This window comes from Erythrolamprus reginae, chromosome 2 (assembly GCF_031021105.1).
Source record: "Erythrolamprus reginae isolate rEryReg1 chromosome 2, rEryReg1.hap1, whole genome shotgun sequence".
Lineage (NCBI taxonomy): Eukaryota > Metazoa > Chordata > Lepidosauria > Squamata > Dipsadidae > Erythrolamprus > Erythrolamprus reginae.
The window spans coordinates 42,554,648-42,568,037 of NC_091951.1; the positions used below are offsets into that span (position 1 = coordinate 42,554,648).

The following is a 13,390-nucleotide window of genomic DNA, read 5'->3' on the forward strand; positions in this document are numbered from 1 at the left end:
TCTTGCGGAAGGCGAGGAGGGTGGGGGCAGTGCAAATCTCTGGGGGGAGCTAATTCCAGAGGGCTGGGCCCCCCCACAGAGAAGGCTCTTCTCCTAGGCCCCACCAAGCAACATTGTCTAGTTGACGGGACCTGGGGAAGGCCAAATAACCGGTCACTGGGACTCATATGGAAGGTGGTGGTCCCACAAGTAATTTGGCCCAGCAGATAAAGCACCCATGTAGTGCTTTATAGGTCATTACCAACACTTTGAATTGTGTCCGGAAACCAATTGGCAGCCAACGCAGACTTCAATGTTGCCACTGGATGTAGAACAGCACCGCAAAATTGAAGACATTCATTCACACCGTCCACAGATGACACGCAGAGACGTATTTCATATGGTATATAATTTTACTAAAGAACATCTGTATACTGGTGGAAAAGTCTGGCAGGCATCTGGCCTTCCCTCACCATCCTAGGCATCACCCATCACTTTCCTATTATCTGCTGGGACAATAAAGTGCTCCAAATGGTGAAAGCATAGGGAGGATCTGGCACACGCGTGTGCATTCTTGCATGCAGAGGTGCATACGTTCGTCAGGGCCCAGTTCCCTAATGTCCATCAGCAACCTAGCCAATCCTTGACTTCCCTGTAGCTCCAGCACCCTACATTCCTTGTTTGGGTGAACCAAGATGAAGGCAATAATGGCAATTGAATATGGTCTAGGAATTCTCCAAGGCCCTGGGTCAAAAGGAGGACACACTCCCATGCATGAGCAGGTGTTGTAGAATATCTGTAGAAACGGCCCCAATCTAACCACTTCCTATCAGGGAATGGCCATCCGCTCATATCCAAGGAACGGTGCTTTCTTAAGAACACTTCTACCAGGTGTCCCGTGTGGTTAATTAATTATCACCTGGATAGGTATATTCACTCCTGTCTCTAGCAGTGGCCTATATCTGAATAAGGGCTCTGTTGTGGCCCACCAGCAGCCCATGCAGCTGGTAGCTGATTCCCCTAGCGAAGAGGCTGATGTGATGCGCGAGCAGCTGGCACCCGAGTTGGACAGGGAGGAGGCTGGAGAGGACTCTGTGCTAGAGGTCCTTCACAACCTCCAGAAGCTCCCATCAGTGATGCGGAAGAAGGGGAGGAGCCTATTCTCAAGGCTGGAGGCTAATTGGCCACTCCTTAGCCTATTTAAGGGATGATGACAAAAGAGCCAATTTGCAGGAAACAACTTAGTGTCTTGACTCTAGAAACATCTGATTGGCTCTTGTTCTCTCTTGGCATTTTCCCTGCAAATTGCTTCTGGGCATTTTGCCAACCACCATAAGATTGCTGTTATCTACAAGACTGTTTACTTAGAATGGAGTTATTATTTCATGGACTCCTGCTGGCTGTTAATGAAGTTGAATGAACAGCTGGTGTTCAGAAAAGACTGCTTTAAACTGTATTTGTGTTTGACGACTACTAAGAAAGCTCATTCGTAGTCCTTAATTAGGAAACTAAGGTTAGTACCGACTTTGTGTGTGCTGGGTTCTTTGTGATCCGTAGCTGGGGCAGAACAGACTCCGCCTTCACCTAGAAATCTTTTTCCCTTTGACTTTAAACCTTCACCTCCATCATTGCATCACTCTTCACCTTCACATAGATTTGGCCCAGCTGGGACTCGGCTCTGTCCCATGATTGCACAGGAATGACGACAGGTTAAAATGAGACCTAGTTATGATGTGCAATATGTCTATTGTCAAGAGCCAGGTTGCACATTTGTGCAGTTGCTTGTATTGGCAGCCAGAATCAGATTGGGAAACTTGATAACGAAAGTACACACAATCAATGCATTCCAAGTCCAACAGCCTGGGACTCTTTGGGCTTACACGAAAGACATTATTTTTTTTCCCAGACCAAAATGCTTCGAAGACCCAATTGTCTGCTGCAGGAAGACTGTGCTACAGACTGGCTTGCAATAATAAATAGACCCTTTTGCCCTTGTGGTAAAGAAGACTCTTCTGAATTATGGCATGACTATCGGTAACGCAATACAACTGCGACATCACAACTCAACGGCATACAAAATTGGTGTCCCTGAATGCTGTGTCTATTGGCATCTGCATCTACTGGTATCTATCTAGGCATGTTTACAGAGGAGCGAAAACTACGCCCAGTTTTCAATGCTCCTTTCAGTCCGAGTTTCTTCCCGCTCGTATCCCTGCAAACATCCACAGCACGCGGAACGGAGAGTTTTGAGATGACAACAGCCGTATTTCCAGTTGCTCCCTTCCCGAGGAGGGACACTTGAAGAGGAGTGAGATGTGGAGGGGTGGGAGGGATGTGTAGAGGCGGAGTATCCTTTGGATTCCCTACTTCTAAAATAAATCTCCACGTTCTCCACTTGGATTCCAGGCTCCGGGTCAGACACGAAGATACGTTACAAAGACGAGGGATTATGATTCCTTTTCCTTACTTTCTTTTTTTGGGGGTGGGGAGAAAAGCCCCTTCCCAGCCAGCTGTACAGAGACCCCCACCCACCAGATGCCCATTCTCCCCCCCCCTACCCACCCACCCGGCTACCCAAGCGAAGCCCCGCTCTCTCCCTTCCTCCAGACGTCCGTTAAGGTCCTTCACTTGTAGAGCAGGTGGACACGGCTCCCGTCACAGTTGTTGCGTCCCAACTTGTCAGCCTGCTCGGCCACCAGGCAACGGACGAGAGGCAGGCTGGGCTGGTAAAGGTTGGGGCCGGTGGCTGCGGAAGCCGAAGCCGAGTTGTTGAAATGGTTGTCGGCTGCGCAGTTGGAGGAGCGCCGCCGGGAACGCAGTTGCTGCCGGTCTTTCAGCTGCTGCTGGAGCTCTGAGACACGCTCTTCTTTCTGCGGGGGAGGAAAGAGGGAGGGGTCTATGAAGCAATGGGGCAAGGACAACCCCCCCCCAGCATCCTGGTGGAAAGGAGGGATATCTATCTATCTATCTATCTACCTATCTATCTATCTATCTATCTATCTATCTATCTATCTATCTATCTATCTATCTATCTACCTACCTACCTACCTACCTACCTATCTATCTATCTATCTATCTCCATCTATTTATCTATCATCTATCTATCTATCTATCTACTCTATCTATCTATCTATCTATCTATCTATCATCTATCTATCTATCTATCTATCTATCTATCATCTCTCTCTCTCATCTATCTATCTATCTATCTATCTATCTATCTATCTCTATCTATTTATCTCTATCTATCTATCTATCATCTATCTATCTATCATCTCTCTCTCTCTCTCTCTCATCTATCTATCTATCTATCTCTATCTATTTATCTATCATCTATCTATCTATCTATCTATCATCTCTATCTCTCTCTCTCTCTCTCATCTATCTATCTATCTATCTATCTCTATTTATTTATCTCTATCTATCTATCTATCTATCTATCATCTATCTATCTATCAATCATCTGTCTGTCTGTCTGTCTGTCTGTCTGTCTGTCTATCTATCTATCTATCTATCTATCATCTATCTATCTATCTATCTATCTATCTATCTATCTATCTATCTATCTATCTATCTATCTATCTATCTATCTATCTATCTATTAGATTTGTATGCCGCCCCTCTCCGTAGACTTGGGGCGGCTCACAGCATACAATAAAACAATTCATGACAAATCTAATAGATTTAAAAAAACATTTAAAAACCCCATTATTAAACCAGACATACCATACATAAATTGTATAGGCCCGGAGGAGGGGGGGGGAATGCCTCAATTCCCCCATGCCTGATGGCAGAGGTGAGTTTTAAGGAGTTTACGGAAGGCAAGGAGGGTAGAGGCAGTTCTAATCTCTGGGGGGAGCTGGTTCCAGAGTCGGGGCCGCCACAGAGAAGGCTCTTCCCCTGAGACCCGCCAGACGACATTGTTTAGTCGATGGGACCTGGAGAAGGCCAACTCTGTGCCACGGGAGGACTTGATCGTGTGCCATTCAGTTGGCATTGACTCTAAATGACCACATAATCAGTGAAGGGCTGCAAATATTTTACTACCACACTGTGGGTGTGGCTTATTTTGTGGGTGTGGCTTGCCGGCCATGTGACCAAGGTGGGAATGGCTTGACAATCAATTTGATAAGTTCCCCATCTATTCCCTCATCCAAATCATTGATGAAGATGTTGAAGTGAGAGTGGCCAGGTAGGAGTGGTTTGACCAGGTGAGAGTGGTTTGATAATCATGTGAACGGCGTAGTAGCTTATAGGTCATGTGACTGGCTTAAAGGTGGCCAACTTGATGTCACTCATGTCAAGGGTTTGGGTTAGGGTGCCTGGCCTCTCCTCGCCTCAAAGAGATACAATTTCCCTGTCCATTTACTATTACTGAAACACCCAAAATATACTATTTAATTCTATGTATATATGCCATAAGTGTACAGACATATTACACACAGGCACACAAAAATACACATTATCTACTATATAAATTTTATGTGTATGTACATACACACACAGCTCTTCTAAAATTATACACATTCAACACCATTTACTGCGATAGGAAAAACATTCCCAGAGTCCAGAAGGGAAAAAAAGAAAAAAAATATCAAAATTTTTCTACCTGTTCTGCGTACCTAACCGTACCTGTAGGAGCCCATCGCTGCACATAACACATTTTCTCCAGGATCTGTTCCCAACTTGGCCCTTTAGATTAGATGACCTTTAAAGCCCTATATGGCATTGGGCCAGAATACATCCAGAACCGCCTTCTACCGCACGAATCCCAGCGGCCGATAAGGTCCCACAGAGTTGGCCTTCTCCGGGTCCCGTCGACCAAACAATGTTGTTTGGCGGGCCCCAGGGAAAGAGCCTTCTCTGTGGCGGCCCCGGCCCTCTGGAACCAACTCCCCACAGAGATTAGAACGGCCCCACCCTCCTTGTCTTTCGCAAATTACTTAAGACCCACCTTTGTCGCCAGACATGGAGGAGTTAAGTTGTCTTTTCCCCCTAGGCTATTACAAGTTATGCATGGTATGTTTGTGTGTATGTTTGGTTTTTTATAATAAGGGTTTTTTAGTTGTTTTTATTAATTGGATTGTTCATGTTGTTTTACCACTGTTGTTAGCCGCCCCGAGTCTGCGGAGAGGGGCGGCATACAAATCCAATTAATAATAATAATAATAATAATAATAATAATAATAATAATAATAACAACAATCCTCCCCACAAAAAAAGATCCACCCCAAAAACCAAACTCATTTGCAAGGAGGCTGCCCAGCAATCAAAAGGGAGCTCAGTTCTCCTGCTTTTTAATGCTCAGTTCTGTAGATTTCTAATAGCGGTAGCACTTAAGACTTTACAGCCCCCTCGAAGCGGTTTTACAGAGTCAGCCTCTTGCACCCAACAAGCTGGATCCTCATTTTAACCAGCTTGGAATGATGGGTCAACCTTGAGCCTGGTGAGATTCGAACTGCCAAATGGCAGTCAGCCGGCAGTCAGCAGAAGTAGCCTGCAGTACTGCATTCTAACCACTGCGTCACCACGGTTCTAAAATAATATATTCTAAGAAGTGTGTGGAAGGTGTTCATGAATAGTAAGCGGTGTTGTGTATCACATATTAGCCTTTATAGGCAGGGGTGAGTTTTAACTTAACTCACCGCCATTTCGCTTCTTCCCGTGCTGCGTGGCTGCACGCACACTGCATGTTGCCAAAAATTTGCAAACATTTTTTTAAAAAAAGAGCTGAAAACAAGATGGCGACACATGCGCAGTGCCAGAAATTTGGCTTCTGCGTTAGCACAGAAGAAACAAAATCAACAATTTTTTAAAAAAAAAAACCTTTTTTTTTCAAAAAAAAAATCCCAAAAAATTTACTTACATTTTTTTTTTTTAAAAAAAATGGTGGCGTCCATGGACTGGCACCAACAGAACTGGCTCCGTGACGTCACCAGTGGTTTGCTACCGGTTCTGTAGAACCAGTGCAAACCGGGAGGAACCCACTTCTTTTTATAGGTGGCCAATTTGCACCTCCAGGGTTGCATTCTCCATCATTGGTTTAAGGTGGGGAATTTGTAGTGGGTGGGACATTTTATTCTATTTTTTTTATTCTATTTTTTATTCTATTTTTAAATTTACCTATTCTAATTTTATGTATGGTGGGACTGGTCTCTGGGTGTCACACGACTTTCGTTGCCAATGACAATTCGTTGTTTTGACAATGGCAATAAATTTATTATTATTATTCACAAAGGAGTCTCCCATAATTCTGAGGAAACAAGCTCCCCATAGAAAGGAATTGCTATGCCATCTCCGATCACAACTTTGCTCTCTAGCCCAATTGTTGCCCCTCTGGAACAGAGCCGGTGCAGGAGATATGATGGAAAGACAAGGAAAGGCCAAACATCCCTCCCTGTCGAGTCCCACATGGTCCCCACCTCGGCAATGATCTTCTCAAGTTCACGGTTCTCCTTCTCCAACAGCCGTGATTTCTCCTCCTCGTTGTTGTTGGTGGAGGAGCCGGTTTTCATGGTGTCCTGCTGCTCGGACTGCCATTCTCCACGGGTGATAAGGCGCCGCATCTGAAACGATAACCAGAATTCTGCTATTCGTGGCCAGGAAAGGGCTCCGCAAAATAACCAGACCAGACCAGAAGACCAGATGTGTTTCTCTACTTTTACCGCTCCCTTCCTGAGAAGGTCATTGTCTGGGCCTTTTACAGCCCCCCGAGCCACCTCTGGCTCTTTGGTTACCCCTTTCCAGCCCATGTGAAGTCAATCAAAAATTAGAAATCGGATATAAATAACTGTACGCCATGCATACAATACAACTGCATTGCTTTAATTTTACTATCCCCTCCCCACCAATTTACCTATGTGCCTTTTGGTTTGGGCCCTCCACAACAGTCCCAGGTTCAGATGGCCCTCTTGGGATGCCTCATGTATCTCAGTGGCCAGTCAGGTCCTACAGAGTCGGCCTTCTCCAGGTCCTGTCAGCCAGACAAGGTCATCTGGCGGGGCTTAGGGGAAGAGCCTTCTCTGTGGGGGCCCCAGCCCTCTGGAATCAGCTCTCCCCAGAGATCCGTACTGCCTCCGCTCTCCCTGCCTTCCGTAATGCTTAAAAGACCCATCTTTGCCAGCAGGCCTGGGGCCATTGAAATTTTAATACCCTGCCCCACCCAATGAATGAATGTTTGATGCATGATGTTTGAATCTGTTTGGTTGGTTTTTAACGATGGGTATTTTAGTTGTAATTTTATATAGATTTTTTATCATATGTATGTATGTATGTTTGTTTATTTATTAGATTTGTATGCCGCCGTTCTCCGGGGACTCGGGGCGTCTCACAGCATATAATATAACAATACCGTACAACGGCAAATCTAATTAAATTTAAAATTACAATCTAAAAATCAATATTTAAAAACACTCATACCAGTTCAATCATACAACATATATTTCATTTCGTTGGCCAGGGGGCTGAGACCTAATTGCCCCAAACCTGGCAACATAGGTGAATCTTAAGACTCTTATGGATGGCAAGGAGGGTGGGGGCAGTACGAATCTCCAGGGGGAGCTGATTCTAGAGGGCGGGCCCCCCACAGAGAAGGCTCTTCCCCTAGGCCCTGCCAAGCGACATTGTCTGGTTGATGGGATCTGGAGAAGGCCAACTCTGTGGGACATAATCGGTCACTGGGATTCATACGGCAGAAGACGGTCTCACAAGTAATCTAGCCCGATGCCATGTAGGGCTTCATAGGTCATTACCAACACTTTGAATTGTGTCCGGAAACCAATCGGCAACCAATGCAGTTCGTGGAGTGCTGGAGAAATATGAGCATGCCTAGAGAGGCCCATGACTGCTCACGTGGCTGCATTTTGCACGATTTGAAGTTTCCGAACACTCTTCAGAGGTAGCCCCATGTAGAGAGAATTGCGGTAGTCGAATCTTGAGGTGATAAGGGTGTGAGTGACTGTGAGTAGAGACTTATATGCTGTAAGCCGCCCTGAGTCTTAGGAGAAGGACGGCATAGACATTGAATGAATGAATGAATGAATGAATGAATGAATGAATGAATGAATGAAATAAGGTTCAGGAGGGAAGTGTTTTTAATAGGAAAATGAACACAAGAACAAGGGGACACAATCTGAAGTTAGTTGGGGGAAAGATCAAAAGTAACGTGAGAAAATATTATTTTACTGAAAGAGTAGTAGATCCTTGGAACAAACTTCCAGCAGACGTGGTTGGTCAATCCACAGTAACTGAATTTAAACATGCCTGGGATAAACATATATCCATCCTAAGATAAAATACAGGAAATAGTATAAGGGCAGACTAGATGGACTATGAGGTCTTTTTCTGCCGTCAGTCTTCTATGTTTCTAATGAATGAATGAATGAATGAATAAAATTAATTGTCCAGCCCTGAGCTGGAGAAGGACTTAAGCGGTGTCACAGGATAAGTGCTTACCTTGGGCACAAACAGCACAACCAGTGTGATGTAAGAGGAGAAGACAATGGCAAGGGAGGCGAAGGCGAAGGCAGCATCCTGTTGACTGCTGAGGATCATGGTCACAGGGGCCGTGATAAGACACAGCACCTACGAGAGGGAGAGGCTCCAGGCTGTTAGCTTGCACCGGGAACAACACCCAGGAAGTCCTACAGCAGGATTTTTGATAAACAACAGACGTGTGGACTTCAAACTCTCAGAACTCTCCAGCTGTTGTGGGTACTGCCAGGAAGTCTGCTCCTAGCCTTTAGGCCCGGCCCCTGTGGCCAAGGAGAGATAATATCCTTGACATCATCCAACAGGACAGGTTGGCTTCCTGAAAGCAGGTGGTTATCGCTGCAACTCTAAACACCGGGAAGCAAAGGCTTCCTGACTTGAGCTGCAGCCAGATGTTCAGAAGCTCCTCCCCCAGAGTGCCAACTCCACTGGGTAGATCACCCTAGGAAATCTACAGGAAGGTTATAAGTACATGGATTGAGATTGTCTAGAACAGTAATTTTCAACCATTTTTTTGAGCTGCGGCACATTTTTTTACATTTACAAAATCCTGGGGCACACTGAGCGGGGGGGTGGGGGTGGTAAAAAAAATTTGGACAAAAAAAAATCTCTCTCTTCCTCCCTTTTGCTCTATTTCTCTCTCTCTCCCTCCCTCTCTCCCTCTTTCTCTCCCTGCCTCTCTTTTTTGCTCTCTCCCTCCTTCCCTCTATGTCTTTCTCTCTGCCTCCTTCCCTCCCTCCCTATTTTTCTCTCTCTCTTTCTTTTTCTCTTTCTTTCTCTCTCTCTCTTGCTTGCTTTCTCTCTCTTGCTCTTTCTCTCTTTTTCTCTCTCTTTCTCTCTTGCTTTGTTTCTCTCTTGCTCTCTCTCTCTTGCTTTCTCTTTCTCTTGCTTTCTTTCTCCCTCTTTTTCTCTCTCTTGCTTTGTTTCTGTCTCTCTCTCTTTGTTTCTCTCTCTCTCTTGCTTTCTCTCTCTCTGTCTCTTTCTCTGTCTCTCTTGCTATCTCTCTCTTTCTCTCTCATACACCCCGCTGGCAATAGTGGCATAAGGCAGTAGCCGTGGCGCAGCGGCAGAGCGGTCGACTGTGAGCGGGAGCCCTGACAGCGGTGGCTGGACGTGTTGCTGGACTCCGTACATGCTGGCGCTGTGCTGGGCATGGGTATGGGTGTCCCCACAGGACAAGCATGTACGGCGTCCAGCAACACATTAAGCTGCCGCCGTCGGTACCTTCCCCATGGAGCTCCCGCTCGTAGCCGCCTCCCCCGGCTACTGCCCGGTGCCGCTGTTGCCAGCGCCCTCCTGCTCCCGGGGCGCTCTTGCTGGGCCCCAAAGATCAGTTGACGCCGCCCCCGCCAGGGAAGCGCCAGCCGGGTGGGGCGCTGCTGGTGCCGGTGCCTCTGCCCTGGAGGTCCTGCTCGCAGCCGCCTCTCCCCCCGGCTACTGCACGGTGCCGCTGCTGCCAGCGCCCTCCCGTCGGGCCCCAAAGCTCACCTGCTGCGAAGAAGGAAAGCACGAAAAAGAAGGTGCAAAGAAGGAAGCTCAGCTTCCAGTCTCAGAAGCTGAGCTTCGTGGCACACCTGACCATGTCTTGTGGCACACTAGTGTGTCGCGGCACACTGGTTGAAAAACACTGATCTAGAATAACAGAATTGTCCAGTTCTTATTGTATCTCCTCCTCCTTCCAAATATACTGCTGAAAAAAAATAAAGGGAACACTCAAATAACACATCCTAGATCTGAATGAATGAAATATTCTCATTGAATATTTCATTTGCACAACTATTTCATTGACACAACAGCATGTGAAATTGATTGTCAATCAGTGTTGCTTCCTCAGTAGACAGTTTGATTCCATAGAAGGTTGATTTACTTGGAGTTATATTGTGTTGCTTAAGTGTTCCCTTTATTTTTTTTTGAGCAGTGTATATTATAAATTTAGAATTCTACATTCTAAATGTAAATTTGGTGAATATACTAAATAAAGTACTTTTACCCTTGTAGTATGGCTTTATTAACATTGATTACCCTTATCTTTTTTTACTACCATCTCTCATTGGTATCATTAGCATGATTATGAGTATTATTCTGTTCGCTGAGACAATATACACTGGAGACAAATTTCTTGTGTGTCCTAATCCCACTGGGCCAAATAAAGTATTCCATCCCATCCCATCCTTACTCCATTCTCCATTCTACTCCACTCCATTCTTAAAGTACAATGATCCCTCGATTATCGCGAGGGTTCCGTTCCAAGACCCCTCGCGATAATCGATTTTTCGCGATATAGTGGTGCGGAAGTAAAAACACCATCTGCGCATGCGCGCCCTGTTTTCCATGGCCGCGCATGCGCAGATGGTGTTTTTACTTCCGCACCTGGGAAGACCCAGGGAAGGTTCCTTCCGCCGCCCAGCAGCTGATCTGTTCGGCAGCGCCGCAGCAGCGAGGAGACGAAGATCGGGGTTTCCCCTTTGCGTGGGCGGCGGGGAAGACCCAGGGAAGGTTCCTTCGGCCGCCCACGCAAAGGGGAAACCCCCATCTTCGGCTCCTCGCTGCTGCGGCGCTGCCGAGCAGATCAGCTGCTGGGCGGCCGAAGGAACCTTCCCTGGGTCTTCCCCGCCGCCCACGCAAAGGGGAAACCCCGATCTTCGGCTCCTCGCTGCTGCCCGCTCGCCCGCCGCTCGCCCGCCGCCCGCCGCTCGAGAGCAAGAGGGGGAGAGATAGAGAAAGAGAGAGAAGGAAAGAAAGAGATGAGAGGGAGAGGAAGAGAGTGTGAGAGAGGAAGAAGCAAGATAGAGAAAGAGAGAGAGAAAGAAAGATGAGAAAGGAAGAGAGTGACGTCATCGGGTGGGAAAAATCGCGATATAGCGTTTCGCGAAGATCGAGATCGCGAAAATCGAGGGATCACTGTATTCTTATAGTTTAGTGAATTTGCTGCTTCCAAAGATTATCTAGACATCCTGGGCTTTTTTTTAACAAAAAGGTTCTACCTCTTGTTACCTTGGCAACAGAGCTTGCATATATGTGAACATCATCTTCCGTCCTCCTTACAAAAAGAGATTTATTTATTTATTTTATTAGAGTTAAAAGGGACCCTATAGGTCATCAAGTCCAACCTCCTGCTTACATGCAACCCCCAACGTGAAGTAAAGTAGCCCAAAACAAGACAACTGCATGAGATATCAGAACTGGCCCAATCTTCCATTCTGGACTGTACTAAGGCTGCCAAAAATCTTCTTCCTTATGTTTAGACCAGTGGTTCTCAACCTTTCTAATGCCACAACCCCTCATGTTGTGGTGATCCCCAACCATAAGTCTAGCGCTAATTCTCCCAACAGAGCTTTAAGCTGATTGGCAGGAAGGTCAGAGGGACACCCCCATTATAAACCTCTGATTGGTCAGATTGTAAAAATATGTTCCAAGGTGCCACAATAGAAGATTTAGTTCCTAACACTATGGGAAATTTGTCTTTTCCCATAATCTTAAGCGACCCCCATGAAACGGTCATTCGACCCCCGAGGTTGACCCGACCTCCAGGTTGAGAACCACTGCTGTAGACTGAAGAGAAACTTAATATTCTTCTAATTACTTGCACTCTCCACTTCTTCACTGCTGCACTTAGAAGATCAATTGGCAGAGATGGTTGTCAATTATTGGAAACAAACCACTTACAGCCACGTTATAGATTGCCATGCCCACAGCTCGGTGGTCATTGATCTTCTCTGTGGAGACTCCCTTTGTCTCATAGGCCAGGAAAATGCCTAACAGCAGCAGCAGCCCCTTGAAGCCATAGAAGATACCTGTGAAGAGAAGTGTGAAGATGGTAGATGGTGTGAAGAGGTCCCAATGGGAGTGTGGACGTAGAGGGAATAACCCTAGGAAGGTGGGCAGTGGATTCTGCCCTCTCCCCTCCTACCCACTTTCATTCTCTCACTCTTTAGAATGATACTAGGTAGCTCACTCCTTTTATGAAACATTCAAGGAAGTTTATAAGAAAAAAGCAACACATAATAATGAAGCAAGAATCAAAAAAGAAAATTAAAAAACACAGATTTTAACAGGACTTTAAACCGGCTTCCCTACTCTTCCAAGGATTAAATCTCCCCAAATTTCCAGATAGCCTACCCATATTTTTCAGATTATAAGACACACCAGTGTATAAAATGCACCAAGATTTCAAAGAGGTAAGTTAGAAAAAAGGTTTTTGCCTTCCTTCCAGCCCCAGAAGCACTCTGCAGGCCTCCCAAAACCTCTGCGCACCCTGTTTTGGTGAAAAACGAGCCATATTTTGCCAAAATGGGATCTGGGGCGAAGCTTCAGGAGGCCAAAAATGGCTGTATTCAGTGTATGAAACGCACTAACCTTTCCACCCTTTTTTAGGGTAGAAAAAGGTGCATCTTATACTCTGAAAAATACGGTAATTGCTGATCAATGTAGTCAAAGTACCAGATGGGGGGAAGCTTCCAAACAGTGTTAAACAAAAAACCTCAAAAAACAGCAATGGATCATTGAGTACAAACCAAAAGTAACAAAGAGAAGGGAGGGCACCAAATGGTATGCAATTCATGCCCATTATTCTTGGCAGAGCCACCTGGCTGACTCTTATCTCCAGGATCTTGCTCAATCTCAGCCTAGGTCTCCAGCCTTATCACCTACATGGTTTTTCCTTCCTTCCTTCCTTTTCCTCCCTCCCTCCCTTCTTCCCTTCCATTCCTTCCTCCCTTCCACCCTCCTTTCCTCCCTCCCTCCCTTCTTCCCTTTCCTTCCTTCCTTCTTCCCTTCCCTCCCTCCCTTCTTCCCTTCCCCTCCTTCCTTCCTCCCTCCCTCCCTCCCTTCTTCCCTTCCATTCCCTTCCCTTCCTTCTTCCCTTCCCTTCCCTCCTTCCTTCCTTCCTTTTCCTCCCTCCCTCCCTTCTTCCCTTCCATTC

At 46.2% G+C, this 13,390-nt stretch overlaps 1 protein-coding gene across 1 annotated transcript in view; it reads right to left on the reverse strand.

Moving 5' to 3' along the window:
• Positions 1-373: 373 nt before the first annotated feature.
• GABBR1 (gamma-aminobutyric acid type B receptor subunit 1) overlaps positions 374-13,390 on the reverse strand; it is a 114,872-nt gene continuing 101,855 nt past the window's right edge. The window contains 4 exon segments of the mRNA XM_070737782.1: positions 374-2,849; positions 6,402-6,545; positions 8,434-8,562; positions 12,136-12,263. Of these exon segments, the coding sequence (XP_070593883.1) occupies positions 2,604-2,849; positions 6,402-6,545; positions 8,434-8,562; positions 12,136-12,263 (647 nt within the window). The 3' untranslated portion in view covers positions 374-2,603.